At 46.3% G+C, this 18,402-nt stretch overlaps 2 protein-coding genes across 4 annotated transcripts in view; both read right to left on the bottom strand.

Annotated features, from left to right (window-relative positions):
• MDM2 (MDM2 proto-oncogene) overlaps positions 1-12,396 on the bottom strand; it is a 33,335-nt gene extending 20,939 nt beyond the window's left edge. For 2 of the 3 annotated variants that reach the window (XM_042815586.1, XM_042815589.1), the window contains exon 1: positions 10,848-12,396. In XM_042815586.1, the coding sequence (XP_042671520.1) occupies positions 10,848-10,954 (107 nt within the window). In that variant the 5' untranslated portion in view covers positions 10,955-12,396. The remainder of the gene's footprint in view (positions 1-10,847) is intronic. The other variant, XM_042815588.1, reaches the window with a different exon arrangement.
• Positions 12,397-12,495: 99 nt separating this feature from the next.
• SLC35E3 (solute carrier family 35 member E3) lies at positions 12,496-17,860 on the bottom strand. The gene is made up of 5 exons (XM_042815592.1): positions 17,455-17,860; positions 17,251-17,361; positions 15,421-15,579; positions 15,172-15,254; positions 12,496-14,747 (listed from the first exon to the last, which is right to left on the bottom strand). Exons 1-5 carry the CDS (start codon positions 17,842-17,844, stop codon positions 14,561-14,563), a joined length of 930 nt encoding a protein of 309 aa, XP_042671526.1. The 5' UTR covers positions 17,845-17,860; the 3' UTR covers positions 12,496-14,560.
• Positions 17,861-18,402: the final 542 nt, after the last annotated feature.

Raw genomic sequence — 18,402 nt, 5'->3', positions numbered from 1 at the left:
GAGATAATGAACGGATCCTAACTGCCTGGCCGTGATTCCAACTGCTCGTTGCTAACAACAGAGGCCCGCGGGGCGTTACATTACATGACACAAGCAGCTCCTTAACCAGGCCCTGCATTGTGGTCTGGCCGTGGATCTCCTACCGTTGTCCAAGCCCCGCTGATGTATTTGTCCACATGTCTCCTGCCTGCTCCCCTTCTTGCTTTCGAGCTGCGTATTACACAAGAAATAGTAGTCTTTATTTTGGAACTTAAAATTGCTGTAACTCCCTCCCTTGCAGACCTGGTTGTGTTCTGCTCCACAGTGTCATGTTTGGTTGGTGCAGCCCTTTCGCTGTATGATTTTACATTGCACACAATGAACTACCCATTTCTGAAGAAGCCTCTGCATTTCCCTTCTGCTAACGATAGATGTGGCATGTGAATTACAAAGTCACCATTCTCCTGGTATCAGACTGATCTCTGCTTTTGAAAGCATTGCTTTACAAATACAGCTTTTAACATACATGGAGTGAAACAATACCAGCAGTTAGCCAAGTAGTTGGGAGCACTTTACTGAAAGCCTTACCCACCCTAGGGCAGCTTCCTATTGAAATCTTGAAGGTTACTGTGAGTAATCTCACTCAGGAGTCCCTAGCCATCACAAACAGGCTACCTTATGAATCTACAGAGAGCATTCCAACACCTACGCTGGAAATGGGTTTATTGAGATAAGTTTGCTCTGAACTTGTTTGAGATTAGGTCTCCTCCAGACCAGGCATGGATGCATATGTATCCTGAAATAAAATGTTGCACCCAGCTCAGTCATCCTTTTGAAGTGTCACCTTGCTTTCCTGGCTATCAAACCTACATCTTTTTTATCTATATTCAGGTGTATCCCGATGAAATGTCACCTCACCATCTAATTGCTACAACTACTTGTTGCTTAGCAAGAAGAGAAGTTTTTTATGTTGTCCAGTTGTCTGCCAGTGAATGAATACCTGCTTTAGCACAAACATGAAACAACCACATCTAAGTAAGGAACACTGTCACAGAAGTACAAAGGCTCTCTCTGGGCTGATGGAGCAGTACCATCACCTCAGGGTGTGAGAGAAGGGTTCTGCAGTTCTGCTAGGAAGGAGCTCTTCCAGTGCTAGTTCAGTTATTTCAGTGTCTGTAGTGGTATGGACTCTTCTGACTGATGTTTTGTTCACCTTGTGAAACTTGCAATCTAAATTTGCAGATGTCCTGGAACATCCTGAATCACAGTCAGAAAATCAACCTGAACTCCAGCAGAGACCCAAACCAAGAAGATGGCAATTTATTGACTGCTAATAGTAAGCTTGTGAGCTTGCACACAAGCAAAAAAATGCATTGCTTTCTTTGTCAACAAGCAAACTATCATGTAATTCTTTGTCCAGACAGTGGTTATTCCAGTCTTGCCCTTTTCCCTTCAAAATGGCGTCTATTTGATTTGAAAGACTTCTTATAGGAAGAAAGACACAGAAAAGGTAGGCTTTCTACATCTAGAGTCAGCATAAATACAAAAATGACAAGAGGGGAGAGTACAAAATAAATTCACTGATGAATCCCAGACAGTTATGGGCAAACTTGCACCAAGTTTTCCCTTTGCCTCATTGGCAAAGTAGGCTGTGATACAGCGCTTTGTACCCCGGACATCTTGAGCTTTACACAGGAAGCAGGGTATACTGGAGAGGCAGTCTTCCTGAAGCACATTGTCTTTCAATCTTTAAATTTGCAAACCATAATGAACATGCAGTAAAGTACTGTTATTATTAATAATGATTGTTATTGTGTTTCCAGTGGTGTATTAACATTCTGATCAAAAGAAAGATCTGAAAAGGAAGAGAATGTACATAGAACTTATTCAACTGCCCCAATATTCATACAACCTTGTTATCATGTAGTTGCACTTTCACCCTGAATGATCCTTTCCCAAATTTCTTCTGGCAAAGGGTTTATATTTCTGAAGTCTCTTAGAATTTGCATCTTTCATTTTTATTTATGGCTGATGACGCGGTTTACTTCCTGCATCCTACACGTACTTGGATCTTCACAAAGAACATAACTAATCATCTTGCTCTCTCTTTGCCAAAACCTGCCAGGATTGTCTAAGTGCATTATCAACACGGTGTCATCAGGTTAGTGAATGTTAAAGATGTGATACAAAGATTTATTTGCTGATGTTCTTAATGGGTCCGTTTGGGACCTCTTCCGTCCATCTGTCCTCAGGGTTTGTCCCTTGCCACTAAAACATGGAAAGCACCTATTTAGCCTTCACTTGAATGTCATTTGTATCCATTTCCCATTCTGCAGCTGCTCACACCACATCTCAGAGTTCCTTTTTCCTATTCAGGTGTTTGCTAAGAAAGGGCCTGGGAAGTAGGGACTGAACCTCATCTCCCAGAATTAAGGAACCATGACTGGTGAGGAAGAACAAACCAGGAAATACTTTTGTTCTATAACAGAACATGCAAACGTCCCTGAAGATCTACAGGTTTCTGCAAAAATTATTTTTCCTTCAACAGCAATCTAACTCAGAATAAAACCATTTTTCTGTTGGAAATGTATGAGGCCATGTGTGAGGGGATAAGCATGGTACCCAGACCTTTCAGCTACAACTGCAGGGAAATGAGCCGGCCAAGAAAACAGCTGGGTGTTCCTGAGAGGCCTTCTGAAACCTTCATAAACACAGTTCTGTTATTGCAGCCTGGATGATTAATCTGCTCGTGCCAACTGGGGTGACAAAGCCCTGGTATATGACAGTCACAGACTTCTCCTGAATCACGGGGGAAGCTCTTGTATATGTTTTCCACCCTCAAAGCTGCAGTGGGAAACTAAGCAGGGTTTGGGCATTCTGGAGATCAAGCGATCTTTTATGTACACCTCAGAGTTTCTCCACTTGCCTCCTTTGGTTCCTCTCTCATTACTTGCATATTCTTTGTCTCTTTGTCCCCTATATTTTGGTAGTATTTTCACAGACTGTTTAAATATATGCCCTCTCAACCCTTAAAAAGTAGTTTCATACCAAGAGCTTGTAAGCTGATTTACTCTCATGCAAGACTAACTCTTGCATGTCCTCATTTCTCGAGTTACATCGGAAAACGTTTCTACAATTGGATTAACTCAGAAGTACAATGCAGGAGGGTTTATTCTTTTTTACTGTTTTAATGTCCATATATTTTACACCTTGCCTTTATTTATTATTTTTTTTTTACTGTGGAGTCTTCACAGCTCCTGTCTGAAAGTCACCTGGTGCTGGCTGCCAGTGTGTTGTATGTTTTAGCCCAGGGAGGTCTCTGATGAGCCCAGCTGTGCTAGAGAAACTTGAGCAAGACGGGTAGTAGTTGAAGGGGACTTGGTTTTGTTCCAGAATAAGTTTTTGGTTCCAAATACGAAACAGGAAAATGAAGGGGAATCCCCACCCTTGCAGTTCTACAAATTGAAACCTCTTTTAAAGGACAGGATAACATCCACAATGTTTATCAGCAAGGCAAGGTTTGCAGGGAAAGAGGATATACAAATCCAGCTGGTATATGCATTTCTGAAGGGTGTCATTAAGGTTGTTTTTCTGCCGTCTCCCCTGGCTACATCAGCTGATCTAACAGACAGCGCTCTGTTTACAAAGCTTGCCTCACTTAGCCTTAGAACATGCAGACTTTCGAAGTTTTGTCCGGAATGGCTTGTGAGTGATTCTGCCATCTGGTGGAGAAAGGTTGTTCTTTTTTTTTCTCCATTTTAAACACGCAAAGAAAGGCTCTCAGAAATAAATGCAGAAAACTTTCACAAACCCGCTGATGCCACTGTAAAAGCAGGACACAAACTGAGCTCTGCAAAAGAAAAACTCACAATGAATATCTGTTCTATGCTTTGTTTTAGTCTATTAAAGGCTTAATTTCTCAATTCTCTCTTACCTTCCAGAGCAAGCACGTCCATGGACATTTTGGTATTCTTTCACTCAGCTGGTTTCACAGAGTCTGTCTCAACACCCAGATTAGATCAGCCATCTCATTATTGTTATCTATGGTAGCTTTGATTCTGTAGACTTTTCCTTGGCAGCTCCTTCTACCTTTCTTGTGTATCAGGAAAGATATGCAGTCACTGGATTTTGACTTTTGACCCATCTTACTTATCTTAAAATCATGTCATTTAGAAACGAGCCAAGGCCAGATGGCACAGCATGAGAGAACATTTTGAGAGAAATGGACCATGGTAGTGCTTCTCATGAGGGAAAAGTTCCAAACCTGCCTCTGGATCTGAGAGAGATTCCTACATCATGACCAACTTGGTTGTCAGAAGACAAGCCACAGTTACCTTGCATAGACAAAATAAGCCTCAAAATCATTCAGAAATGCAGTGCAGTAACGTATGTGTGAGTGCACATAAGTGGCTTTCTACACAACAGACAGTATCTAGAAGATTCATGAGAATATTTGCTTTTCTCCAATTTTTACTGAAGAAGGCCTGGTGGAATACAGACCATCCCTTTTGGCAAATACTTTGCCTTTCCTGCTCTTTAACTCTTGCAGTGCAGGAGATGCCACTATATCTAGATAGGGCAAATAGAGCTGCCGGGAACCATTGACTTGGGCCTGTTGTCCCTGATCCCTCATCAGCCACACTATCTGCATACCACCTCTGCTCATCGTATTTTCAGTTAGCTCAGATCCCTGACGTAGTCCTGAGTAGTTCCACAGTGGCTGGGCCAGGTCACAGCTGGGATGGTGGCAGACAGGTGGGCAGGGAAACGGCAGGATCTGCTTCAGCTAGCTTAGGCGTAGTACCAGTGCTGCCAATATGCAGACAGCTCGATGGACTTCAAAGCATACCACTGCAAAAGGGAGCTGCCCTATTCCCTTCCTCCTCTCCTCACTGCTGGCTGTTGGATTGACACAGCTATCTCCCTTAGTTAAGTGATACACTGAAAACATGTCCTGAGCTCATTTAACGCTCCACACAATGGTCTTGCCAGGAGCTGTGAATTCCCAGCCAAGTTTTTCTGGGAGCTGGCTTTGGCTCATTTGACCACAGAGCTATCTGATTCAACAGCAGGCTGTTTACTTTTATTTGCTGCCAGTCAGCTTGCTTTACCATGCAGTCAGATAGGCATGAGACATCACAAGGAACACGCAGCTGGAAGCAGAGACCAGGAGATGGAAATGGGGCCCAGGAATAATCCCTTCTAAAGGCAGAGAGCCATTCAGTGGTCTTTCCCTTATCACCTCACTGCACTCTGGTTGTCCTGCCACTACCTGTGGTAAGTCACTGGGGCTGATAATCTCTGCGGTATCTCATGAGATTGAACCAAATTCCCAGAAGTTGCCCTCAAGTGCTGTGTAAGGAGAAGAGTACATGCTGCCCTACCCACTTATTCCTGTGTTGCAAGGAAGCTGAAAGCTTTCTTTGCAAGGAATGTTGGGGTGATTATACCTGCAAAGACACTTCTGATGGGAATTTGCAGACTGTTCTGTTTTATAGCTCACTCGATACTTCAAGCTAAACCTGTTCTCTTCTCTGAGAGCTTCTTTGGCAGTGCACATCCTGACATCCAGAGAGCACGTCCCAGCTGTGTGTTTTGCATTTCACTTGTGCAGCTGCTTAAGAGAGTTTTCTTGCTGATAGCAAATGCATATGTATTACTGCAGCAACTTAACAAGAGCGAGAAGGGAGGATCTCTCATCACGCAGCTAAATCTTTGCATTGCCTTCAAAGCTTTCTCCCCCCACAATTCCAAAATTATGATCTTGATACTTCTTTGCCTAGTAGCAGGCAAGATTTGCTGTTGTTAATATAGCTTTGATCAAGCAGCTCGAGCAAGTAAAGCTGTTCCAGTTCCAGACATCACTTCCCTCTGCTGATTCCTCTCTTAGCAAAGCTTACCGCCCCCACAGCACACTACAGGGCGGGATCACTGCCCACATCCCAGTGGGCTCAGATCACAGTCTGGCACGCTAAGCTCTTGCTCAAGTGGCTGCATCCAGATGAAACTATGGCACTGGCACACATTCCTCCGTGCTGACGTGGATGGGAAAGGACAATGGTCTCTAGGAGAGGAGAAGCCACAAGCAGCTGGGGAGCAGTAGTCACACATCACTGTCCCCTTGGTCCATGCAGCCATATAACTATTTTAAAGAAGACCAAAACTATAACTCCAATAAGACTAAGAAAACTTTATGGTGTTCTCTATACTATGCATGGATATCAGCCCTCCATTTTTGCTAGGTTTGCTTTCTAGTTTTCAACACATGTGGAGCCTCTCAGAGCCCACTATCTATTGCTTCCTCCCCTGCTACAACCCAATCACAGCAAACCACTTTTGCAGCAGTCTGTCCCAAAGTTTATTTCATTTGTTCATAGCCCCAAGATGTTAAATTCCGCTAGTAAGGATATCATATCCTCATGTAATGTATTTAAATATCTTTGTATATATTGATTTGACTGTATTTTTAAAAGGAAACCTCCAAGTGCAGGGGACTGCTTATCTTGCTTTTACAGGGTTCTGAAAACACTGAGAATACTTAACTATAAGAGATTTAAATCCCAGCTTGCTCAGGGACAAGTAACAGCAAGTAGAAATTAACCAACCTTTGACAGTAATATCTCACTGACTTCCAGCTTATGTGACACAATGTGAACTATTATAGGCTGTCACATGAGTAAAGCTGTCTTCAGGGAAGGAAAAGCAGCTGATGCAGCACAGACTTGTTCTGCTAAAAGGAGCAGGCTGAAAACCAGGACCAGTATCAAAATGTCTCATGCAATGTTGAGGTCTGAACGACAACCAAATACAACTGGTTCTGTAATCTCACACCTAGTTCTGCAGCACCAAAGCACTGCAGGTGCTGAGCATTGCGTGCTCCATCACTCTCCCCACTACACATCCGCTGTGCCATCAGCTGGACCACCTGGGGCTGCAGGTTAGAGCATGGCCCAGCATTTGCTTAGGGGTATGACAATGACCTGTCCACCCCTAATAAAGGCAAACTATCCATGAATCAGAATAGCCCTTAGGGGGAACTTTTGCTTGGATTCTGTTTGTAAACAAGTCTCCTGCATCTCTCCCTACTTCTATATTTATAACATGCAAACCAAAGTCTTGTGCAATGTGAACAAGTGGGTCTCCAGAAAACGACACCAGCAGAAAAGCATGGGAATACTATTTATCCTAATCAGAAGGGTCATCTTGCATTTAGAAAAGTGGGAAGATGTTTTCAGAAATATCATTGCCTAAAACACATGTGACCTCTGCTGTTGGTTTCTCCTTTTAGCTGGATTAACAGAGCCAGCATTAGCCTAACCATCACAACAAATATATTTAACAGGCAAACCAGCCTGGACCCCAGTAGACCCTAAGATCCCTTTGTGCTCCTTGGACAGCAGCATTTTATCTTATGACAGCTGATATTCTAAGGCACAGTGGGCTTCTCCCACTCAGCTAGGGGATAGAAACATACACATCTGTAAATAAACTACAACATCTTAATAAAAGCTTTTCTGATGCAACTGCAGCATGCTGTAAAACAAAACCTATCCAGTCCCTGCATTTAGCTATCCAACAACAGGAAAAAAAACAATGCTTTTCCCCCCAGAGAGTAAGAGAGTAAGAAAGTGAAAAAGAAAAATATTACAGGGTAAGGAAGCAGCACAAGGACTCTGCCTCACTGTTAAACAGCATACCTCATTGATTTGGAGACCAGAAAAATGTCAAACTTGTCAACTATGCAGCTTCACTTCTGGAAAGGCTGAGCACATACCATTCTCCATTAAGTACAACAGAAAGGGAAGAAGTTGACCCCAACAGATCCAGCCCTGTTATTCAAAATCCTAATGGTGGAGTTAGGTACCTAAACTTAGACTCTATACTCATAAACTTGCCAACATGCCTATATGTATAGTGTATCCATACGCTGTAAACTTCACTCAGTTACCTATTAATCCAATCTTGTTTTCTTTTTGTTATTATTACTTTTTAAACACACAGTCACTTCTGTTCTGGGCATGCCAGGGCTGCGATAGCTCCGTGTGCTCCACCCAACCAGCAGGCAGCTCCTTTAAATAAATTTGTCTCTTAGCCTCACCTTTAAAGAAGTAAAAATACAACTGTTTTCTGTGCCAACGTCATTAAAAATACGTTCTCACATTGAACTTCAACCAGAGATCTCCTCCCTGCACTTCCTGGATGTGACACAGCCGTTTAGAGGTCTAAAAATAATCCTGGCCATTCCGAAACACTGCCAGCCTGCATGTGTATCCTGTATTTATATGAGCTATGAATACAATTTCTGTCTCAATTGCCAAATTCCCTAGAAGATGGCATAGCTACACTTCATACAAAAGGGCAGACTGCAACAAGAAAGGGAGTTTTCTCATGCGCCTCCTAAAAGGAAATGGCAAAGACTGCATTTTGAAAAGATGGGTAATTGCCTTTCAACACTACCAATGAGAAGGGAATGCATTTCAACTTTTGTTAGTTTCAGTTGTACCACAGATTGCAGCAATGACCCTCTGGGGTGGATCCCCTACAGCAGAGCTGACTGGACACTGAGTATGTTTTATTTCCCCAGAAAAGATCCTTCAGCCATCAGAGGAAGATAACAGCAAGACCCAAGTCAGCCAGATGAAGGTAGAAACAGAAACTCTGCAAGACAGTCACAGAACTGTAGGGGTTGGAAGGGACCTCCAGAGATCATCGAGTCCAACCCCCTGCCAAAGCAGGTTCCCTACAGCAGGTCGCACAGGTAGGCATCCAGGCAGGTCTTGAACATCTCCAGAGAAGGAGACTCCACCACCTCCCTGGGCAGCCTGTTCCAGTGCTCCGTCACCTCCCTGTAAAGAAGTTCTTGCGCACATTTGTGCGGAACTTCCTATGCTGCAGTTTCTGGCCGTTTCCCCTTGTCCTGTCTCCACTCACCACTGAAAAGAGTCCGGCCTCGCCATTCTGCCCCCCACACCTCAGATATTTATAGACCTGGATCAGGTCCCCTCTCAGTCTTCTTTTCTCGAGGCTGAACAGACCCAGTTCACTCAGCCTTTCCTCATAGGAGAGATGCTCCAGGCCCTTCACCATCTTTGTGGCTCCGCTGGACTCTTTCCAAGAGATCCCTGTCTTTTTTGTACTGGGGAGCCCAGAACTGGACACAGCACTCCAGATGAGGCCTCACCAGGGCAGAGTAGAGGGGGAGGATCACCTCCTTCGACCTGCTGGCCACGCTCTTTTTAATGCACCCCAGGATGCCATTGGCCTTTTTGGCCACGAGGGCACACTGCTGGCTCATGGCCAACCTGTCGTCCACCAGGACACCCAGGTTCCTCTCTGCAGAGCTCCCCTCCAGCAGCTCATCCCCCAACCTGTACCGGTGCATGCAATTATTCCTCCCCAGATGCAAGGCTCTACACTTGCTTTTGTTAAACCTCATCCGGTTTCTTATGACCCAGCTCTCCAGCCTGTCCAGCTCTCGCTGAATGGCAGCACGGCCTTCAGGCATGTCAGCCAATCCTCCCAGCTTCGTATCATCAGCAAACTTGCTGAGGGTGGCCACTATGCCCTCATCAAGGTCATTGATGAAGATGTTGAACAAGACCGGATCCAGCACAGGCCCCTGAGGAACACCACTGGTTACAGGCCTCCAACCAGACTCTGCACCGCCAACAACGACCCTCTGTGCTCTGCCACTCAGCCAGTTTTCAACCCACCTCACTGTCCACTCATCTATCCCACACTTCCTCAGCTTTGTTATAAGGATGTCGTGGGGGACAGTATCAAATGCCTTGCTGAAACCAAGGTAGACTACATCCACTGCTCTCCCCCCATCCACCCAGCCAGTGACAACATCATAGAAGGCTACCAGGTTGGTCAAGCATGGTCAGACAAGCTAATAGGGAAACAAGATGTTTTCATTGGACCAGCGAACGTGGCTGAAAACAGAGGGCAGCTCTCAGGCACACAAACCGTCTTCTGTACTCAGAGCACCACCGAGTGAGCAAGAGGTGGAATACTAGCTCCCTTCTCAGGAAGGTTATCCACATCTGCAGGAGGAGCCTGGCAAAGATTTGATACTGACTGAATCCAGCTATTTATTTCTTTTTTTGCATGGCATCCATGTGTTCAATTATTATTAACAGTTCGTTTAAGCTCAGTATGTCAACTACTACAGCATAGCAAGAATTCATACAACTCAATTTTTGCAATACCTATCAGGAGGTAAACCGACAGCTCTCCCTCGTGCTTAGCATGGATATGCCTGGTGAAATGGCTCTATGTATTACAGTAGGATTTCTCACTACCCAAGATGGTATTGGCTCCCGTTTATGGCTTTTCACTTCATGTTCTATTCCTTCTCTATCGTTGCAGCAACTGAGCTGCCAAATGGAAGGCTGAGATTGCTATCAGAGTACCAGCAGGAGAACCTATCTGCAATAGAAATGCGTTGCTTCTTTGTATCTACATGACAATACTGGAAGGGCTAACAGAACTGCATCGTCCCAGTTAGAGTGAGGTTTTGCAAAACAAAGGGTATCTTCACCACTTACCCACTCTAATTCTCCTTTACTCCCCGTTCCTCTTCTGTTTCTAATTAAACAAGGAAGTTGGGTTATGAATGGCTACCAAAAAAATGGTGAGAGGCAAAAAAAAACTCACAGGCCCTAGGTCTGTAAACCAAAATACACTTCTTTTAAAATCCAGGTGAAATAACCGACTGCACACCAGGGAGCAGAACAGACATCCTGGGAGAAAAATCTTAAAACAAAAGGTAAATTGAGGGACAGCCAGGCTTGTTCTCTGAATTCCCTTAAACTGCAAGTCCCACGTTTGTTTTCAAATCCCAAGAAGATACAAAGTTCTCTCACCTATCAGAGCAAGTCTGCTTTTTCCCTTCTCGAGAAGGCTGCTGAATTGCAGGATGTTTATAAGTCACTGCTAAATTTAAGGACAGCATGCCAGTCTTTGGTAGCATGGTACTGCTCAGGAGCAAGTCTCTTCTCAGCAGCTCAACCCTATAAATGCAAACAGCCTATTAAGAGAGCCAACATTTCCTTCTGATAGATTTTGCAGATAATGCAAACTAGACATTGGTTAAACATTACCTGTACTCCAAAATGCTATAACACAGTCTTCTGAATCTCCTATTACATAGGGCACTACTTTCAAAAAAAGTTTATTAATATGGGCAGCCCAAACAAGGTTTTCAGGCTGCTTTAGCTGTTGCTGGGCATTCATTTCATGGAATGAGACAGAGAAAAGAGGCATTCCTGCTGAATTGAAGCTCTGTCTTGAAGGTGGATTTCCTGGAGAACAAACCAGCCTTTGATAGGTTTAGCAGCAGCACACCACCCTCCTTCAACCTCATGCCTGAAAGAGAAGCTGCTCACCCAGCAACAGGAAAACTCCTCTGGCACGGTGCCTCCCAGAGCCTGCAGGAACACACACAAAACCAGATGCAAAATCTGTCAGAAAAGTGCTGAGTTATCAAAGCTAGTGCTAACACCAAGCTTTGTACTGAGAATCTGTCCGTTGGTGAAGGCACATTTCCTATTGCTTTGGGGAAAATGAGAAAACTTGGCATCTGCATCTGCAGTATTTGCAGGGACAGGGTTAGTGAGCAAAGATAAAATATGAGTCACTGGTAGGGTAAGCTAATTGGAGTCATCTGTATCTGCTCTCATTTTTAAATGCCACCCTCGTATCTAAGCTAGTTTTTCCCCTCCATCTATAGTTAGTGTAGCTTTTTAAAAGAGAAGAACATTAACCTAAGCAGCAAAGCACCTGATAGGACCAAGGTGCAACTTGTATCTACAGGTTAGTCTTTTGTAGAACATAAAAACAAAAGCAGAAAGTAAATACCATGGTTTGTACAGTATGGCTTCAAACGTGAAGGCACGCAGAGGGTGACACTACACATTGTTAATGATGCCAAACTCTGGTTTCTCTTTGATGAAAGCCAAAACTGAATTAAATACATATAATTAGCAGGAAAACAAAGCAGTAAAATCCAGAGCAAGCATCTCTCCCCCTGGATAAGTACCAGTGATTTTTCTGCACCATTCTTCACCAGCACCATCCAGAGAGCATAGGGCCATTTCTGCAGTGGGACGAGGATGAAGCCTGAGCAGTCGGGAAAACACACACAGTACCTCCGGAAAGAGAACCTCTGCACTGGGGATCTTTGTGCAGGACAGAAAGGAAGAGAGGACATGCAGGGACTGGGGCATTCAGAAAGGATTTGGGGGGGGATACTGAGAAGGGGGTGAATAAAAGCACGCAGGCAGCCTGTATGTGTGCAAGCACGTGCATACATATGTGTGTGGTCCATGATCTTGCAGAGGGAGGGGAGGCACGCAGCCTTTCTCATGTGCCATGAGCTCAGCCCCAAAACATGCAAATTCCCCTTAAGTTACTCAGACAGAAACCCAAGCAATACTATTTTGTTTTACACACTCTGAAAGCACAGATGGTTCAAGCAGGAGATGAGAGAAACGAGGACAGTTCTCCTCAATATGCAGGGATCAGTCAAGCGTTAAAAAATTTATTTCCACCTTACACATGGCATCCAAAGAAACAATACATATAAAGAGATCACTTACCCAGCAATTACACAAGCTTCCCACAGTTAACATTTTGAATTATACGGCAAAAGTAGTTCAAGATACTTTATTAGTTAGGGACAATAGGTACATCTCACGGGAGAGTTCCTGAACATACAGAAACAATCACGTCACACAGGTGACCGACTTCACTGACATGTCCCACAATCAGTCCATATTAGTAAAGTTCCATTTTACACAATACCCCTCGCTTTCTCCTGTGGATCTGCTCCTGTCCCTACAGTCTTTCGTCTTTGCAGGCATTTTGTTCTGTTCATTCTGCCACTTTATGTGTACATCAGTCCCATCTCACACGCTGCTGTCATACAGACTTCTAATTCAGTCGCCGTTCCCAAACTGTAGGAATCTTTATGGCCTGTCTACATTTTAGAAGAACTTGTGCACAGCACAAATTAATGCAAATGGCTTTCTCAGAGCACTTACTGAAAGATGTGCATCTAGAGACTGTTCTGAACACCTCTCTCAGCAGTCAAGGCTCCATTTTAAAACTACTTATAGAATTACAAAAACGTATACAAAAATTTTTCCTTGGACCAGAACAATGTCTAAGAAAGAGTAGAGGTGTAAAGTTATCCAGGTATTTCTAACTCTGAAATGTTATGGAGTGTTGCAGTGCAATTCAGGTTACACAGAGTAGTATTTCTTTCTAAAGTGGAGAACTGTGTAACAGAGTAAGTGATTTCTACTCTTCAGAAGATGTACGTTGTTTCTTACACAAAGACCTAGCTCCTAGGAACGACGTATTTTTGTCCACGGTTGTAAACGTCCATACCTGTTTGCGTTCATGTAATTCCCCTCTTTAAATCTGCTAGAGGTAGATGAAGACGAAATAAAGCCCAAAATGTAAGATACTGCAAATCAATTCTAACCTTGCAAATCTAGAGAACATATGCTTTCACCAGATTTACTGAGCGCATTTATTTTTTATGTCGTATTTAAAATAGAACAGTACTCAACTTCTTCCTCCCATGCTGTCATATCAGCGCTTGGTACTGGCACAAAGTCGTTGGCAAAGCGTTCCTGAATTAGCACAGAGCCACCAATCCCAAATCACGCCCTCCAGCCGCATCAGTGCGCTTCAGGGCCCGCATCCCCAGGCCGCATCTCGCCGCGCTCAGCGACCCTTCTCCATGTTCCTCCACGGGTATTCTGAGCACGGCTGCTCACCTGCATGTGCTGCAAAGCATTTGGCGACCACCACGAAATCAGAGATTTTAGCAGGCCCGCCATCTCACGTCAAGCCTTGTTTTGGCAAAGAGAAAGTCGTGAAGCGGTAGCAGGTTTTCTAAAAACACTAATGAATGAGCTGACTCCCTGACAGCTTAGAAGAAAAACTGAAGATAGCTGTTCAGATCTCTTTTCATGTTTATCTACAGCTTGGCCTGGGGCTTCAAGTTTTCCAGCGTCTCCCCTCATTTGTCAATGCATTCAAGTCAAGCATACAAGAAATAGGAATGAGCTCAGAGCCCTCTTTACAACAACAAAACGTGGGAGATTTCCTCTCTGTCACCTACCAGACAAAAGGGAGGAAGCATCGCCAGGAGCCAGAACATCCGCATTACAGTGCCTCCAAGTTTCTTCAGATCACAATACAGACATGATCGCAAATGTGACATTACTTCTCTGTCTCATAACAGCAGCCACCACCATCTCATTTGGTATGCAAAAAATACAATGATTGCAGTAACATTTCCACAGCAATTTGAAGCGTGCCAGGTTCTTTGTTAAGTTACCACTTAAATGTAATGAAAACGATCAGACAGAGTGAGATAGGAGAACCCTGACATTTCACATCATTCAGTTTGTTTGCTTTAGTTACAGAATAACCATCCTGGCAGTAAAATTAAAGCCACCGTTCTAAATGAATGAGGCAATTCTGTGCATTCTAGAATCAATGCAGATTTAAGTACTCGTTGTCCCTCACAACATAGCATTACTAAGCCCCAGAAAGCCCTGCTTTATGGACGCTGAACCAATTTACTCTTACTGCTTTCCTGCTCGCTAAGCTTGAAGTGTGTGTAGGCTAAGATGCCAAACAACGTGCACAGAATGCCAAGGCCTTGGTTAACAGACAGGGGGTCCTTAAACAAGAGGCACCCTCCCAGCAGGGTGATGCAGAACTTGAAGTGTCCGAACATGTTGTATCTAAGCACCTGTTAAGGATTACACAAAATCACACTGGCATTTGCAGTTAACAGAGAACGTTTAGGAATTTGGTTAGTTGTGCTCAGGGCACACAAAGGTGTATCACATTCAACTCATGCAGGATCACCATCCCTGGAGGTGTTAAAGAGACATTTAGAGGTGGCACTTCGGGCCATGGTTTAGTGGGAATGGTAGTGATGGTTTGATGATTGGACTTGATGATCTTAGAGGTCTTTTCCGACCATAACAATCCTACAGTTCTATGAATTAAGCTAAAAAAAAAAAGGAATGTGCTTTCCCAGCTTAATCATATAAGAGAAAGCAGGCAGGTCACAAGCCGGTTTTCCCACAGTAAATCAATCCAAATGAATGCTAGCATAATTGATATGGAAACAGGAAAGGCAACTACTGTTACAAAGGATACGTGACAGGCGATGTGTTCCCAATGATCCAGTAAATGGACAAGTTTACCATAAAGGCTATCACACCAGACAGCAGTACCATTATCTGTGGATTAATGCACACAGTCAGCAACCCCACATACTTCTGACCACCTCTAGATACCTGTAGTTCCTTTACTTTCAGATACAACATATCAGGAAAGAGGAACACATCAAGAACAAAAATAAAACAATTTCGTGTCAGTACAGACAAAAGTGGATGAAAGCCTTACCACGGCAGAAAGCGTCCAGGGCCCAAATATGCCCCCTTCTCCAAAGACTGGTTCAAAGAAGGGAATGATGAACAGCAGCATGGCCAAGGACATGGGTGCCTGATAGTACAGCAACTGCATCGAGTTTACCTGCAGTTCATGCTGCTTTGCTCCGACCCACTAAGACCAAAAGAGAAGGCTGTTAAACATCAGGAAAACAACCCACAATTTGAGCAGAAGCAAACCACCTGCTAGCACAGAGGGTGTCTCATCTCACACAGACAACACCATTTAGACAGACTGGTGAGTGCTACCATCCACCTTTGCCAAACCAGATATTTGTCTTTTGTGACTACAAGCACATGGAGCACAGCCATGTGAGAAGAAATTTGCCTTCTGAGTCTACCTAGCCCTGAAGACACTCAGACAAGCTCAAACAGGATGGGGCTCTGAGCAACCTAGTCTAGTTGTAGGTGCCTCTGTTCATTGCAGGAGAATTGGACTAGATAACCTTTAAGGGTCCCTACCAACTTGAATGATTCTGTGATTCTATGAAAGGGAACACAGTGAGACCCCTCTCAGCCAAACGCCTGGCACCTCAGCCTTCTCTTCCTTCCTGACAGGAAGAGTTACACTTCAGGATAACGAAAAAGGAACAGAGCTGGGAAGAAAACACTAGCTCCCCTTTACTCATGGCAAATTCAAGATCCTACCTATGAAAGAGGCACCTTGGTCAGGGCAGAGCTGCAGTACTGCAAGGGCTGCCTCCTACACTACATTCTGGATATATAAACATGCTTGCATGTATATTGCCTTCTAAACTGCTGCCTCTTTGAACACAGCACAACTTATGCTCATTTCCAAAGCGATACATTTACTTCCACAGACAAAAATGGTGCTGTTTGTTGCCAGGAATATTTCTAAAGCTATATTAAAATATTTGACTACCAAACGTGGTGACCTTTCCTCCTTTCACATCTCATTCGTTGGCAACACGAATTCCAATATACATTTGCTATTAAAAAAATAAATCCTCAGGTACCATCACTTCCCCAGCCACCTGAAGCCACTCTCCAGTATCTCTACCATTCTGCCCCAAACAGGACAAACCACCACTATCTGTCATCTCACTTTCCAGAGCACTCTGTGCCTACTGCAATCAAAGGGGCTCAAGTTGAGACATCATCTCTTTAGCAGGACGGGGGCTGCTTTTAGAACTGTGGCAGACTGATATGTTGAAAAACAGCAGCAGAAAGGGCTGAGCCACTCTGTGTTCTTCTACCACAACTGAGTAGAAGGTTACACTGGGCATTATCACAGAAAATCCTGAATCTGAAGGGTCCTGTAAGGAGTCCAGCTCCTCGTGGGAACATCCAAAATCAAAACTCCAGCACTCGGGGCCGTGCCCACTGCCCAGGGCAGCCCGTGCCATACCACCGCATTATGGTGAAGAACCCCAACCCAGCTGCCTTCCCCCAACACAGCTCCATGCCGTTCCCTCAGGCCCTGTCGCTGTCACACAGAGCAGAGCTCAGCGCTGCCCCTCCGCTCCTGTGAGGAGCTGCAGCCGCCACCAGGCCTCCCTCAGCTCCTCTGCTCGGCGCTGAGCACACACAGGGACCTCAGCCTCGCCCTCCCGACCCTTCTCTATCTTCGTAGCCCCAGCGCAGCCCCTGCGGGAACCACGGAAGGATGCTGACGGAGCGTCAGCAGCTCAAGGACACTCCGCAGCTGCCGGCAGCGAGAGCCGAGAGCCGGGCACCCCGCGCGGCACTGCCCGCTCCGCTCCGAGGGGCGCGGCCCCTCCCGCGGCGCAGCCCGCCCGCGCCCCCCGGCCCCGCCGGTACCGACCACTTGATAGAGAGAGGTGACCAGGACGCCCAGCGTGGCGAACACCGTGCCGAGGGCGCTGAACTTCACATCGTAGTAGGAGTTGAGGAAGACGCCGAGCGTGATGGGCACCTGCGGGACGGAGAGGCGTCGTGGGGCGGCGGCGTTGGCTCGGCGCGGCCCCGGCCCCGCGCATCCCCCGCTCCCCACCCCCCCCGCCCTCACCAGGGTGAGCTTGATGCGGAGCGGGAAGCTCTTGCCGTAGGCCAGGCTCTGGATGAGCACGATGACCGGCGTGGTCATGGCCTTGGCCAGCTGATAGGTGCCGATGGTGTTGCTCTGCAGCGAGAGGTTGGTGAAGACGACGAAGCCGCAGAAGCTGAGCGCCAGCGGCAGCACCTGGGCGGCCCGCAGGCTCTTGGGGGCGAAGGCGCCGAGCGCCTGGCAGAGGTAGAGGCCGAGCCAGGTAATGGCGAAGTGCACCAGCGTCAGGCTGAGGTTGGGGAAGCCCAGCCGCACGTACAGCCACTTGTTCAAGAAGACGATGCAGATGGAAGCGGCCAGGTTCACCAGCAGCCCCGCCGCCAGCCGCCCCTGCGCCGGCACCCAGCCCATGCCGCCGGTACGGCACCGCACCGCACCGCACGGGACGGGACGCCGCGCCCCGTGGGGCGGCAGCCCCTCACGGCCCCGAGCGGCTGCAGCGCGCAGCGGCCGGACCGCCACCAGCCCCGCCCCGCGACACGTGGCCACGCGCCTTCCGGCGGGAGCGGCGGGGCTGAGGGCCGGGCGGCTGAGGGCAGGGCTCCTCCCGGCAGCGGGCTCCGATCGCGGGTGCGCCGCCCCGAGCAGGCGGTGCGGTTGTCAGCAGGCACGGATGACGGGGGTGGGCCTTTGTCAGGCGGCGGCGAGCGCTGAATTAGCGGAGCTGGTGCCGCTGTCACGCCCTCTGCGTTAGAGCTGCGCCCTCTGCCTCTCCCTTTAGGGGAGAAGCTAGACGCATTTACGCATGTAAACGTGCGAGATTTCTAAACGGAACGCAGAACCTCGCGCTCGCTTCCGGACACGATCGCTTCTTCCCCAGGTCAGGATTACCTCAACCTTTTGAATGACGGAACTGAGCCCTTCAGCAGCGCTGCTTCCTCTGTTGGATGCTCCCCTTCGCCCACTGCT

Source organism: Centrocercus urophasianus, unplaced genomic scaffold, assembly GCF_019232065.1.
Source record: "Centrocercus urophasianus isolate 14NV4802_14NV808 unplaced genomic scaffold, USGS_Curo_1.0 seq_15, whole genome shotgun sequence".
Classification (NCBI taxonomy): Eukaryota; Metazoa; Chordata; class Aves; order Galliformes; family Phasianidae; genus Centrocercus; species Centrocercus urophasianus.
The sequence above is the reverse complement of the archived record's forward strand: the minus strand, read 5'-3'. Positions and strand labels throughout refer to the sequence as shown.

Coding starts and splice junctions, on each gene's coding strand:
- SLC35E3 (XM_042815592.1), bottom strand. CDS start 17,844: ATGGGCTGGGTGCCGGCGCAGGGGCGGCTGGCGGCGGGGCTGCTGGTG. Junction 17,362..17,454: donor TCCGCATCAAGCTCACCCTG/GTGAGGGCGGGG, acceptor TCCGTCCCGCAG/GTGCCCATCACGCTCGGCGT. Junction 15,255..15,420: donor CCTGGACGCTTTCTGCCGTG/GTAAGGCTTTCA, acceptor ATTAATCCACAG/ATAATGGTACTGCTGTCTGG.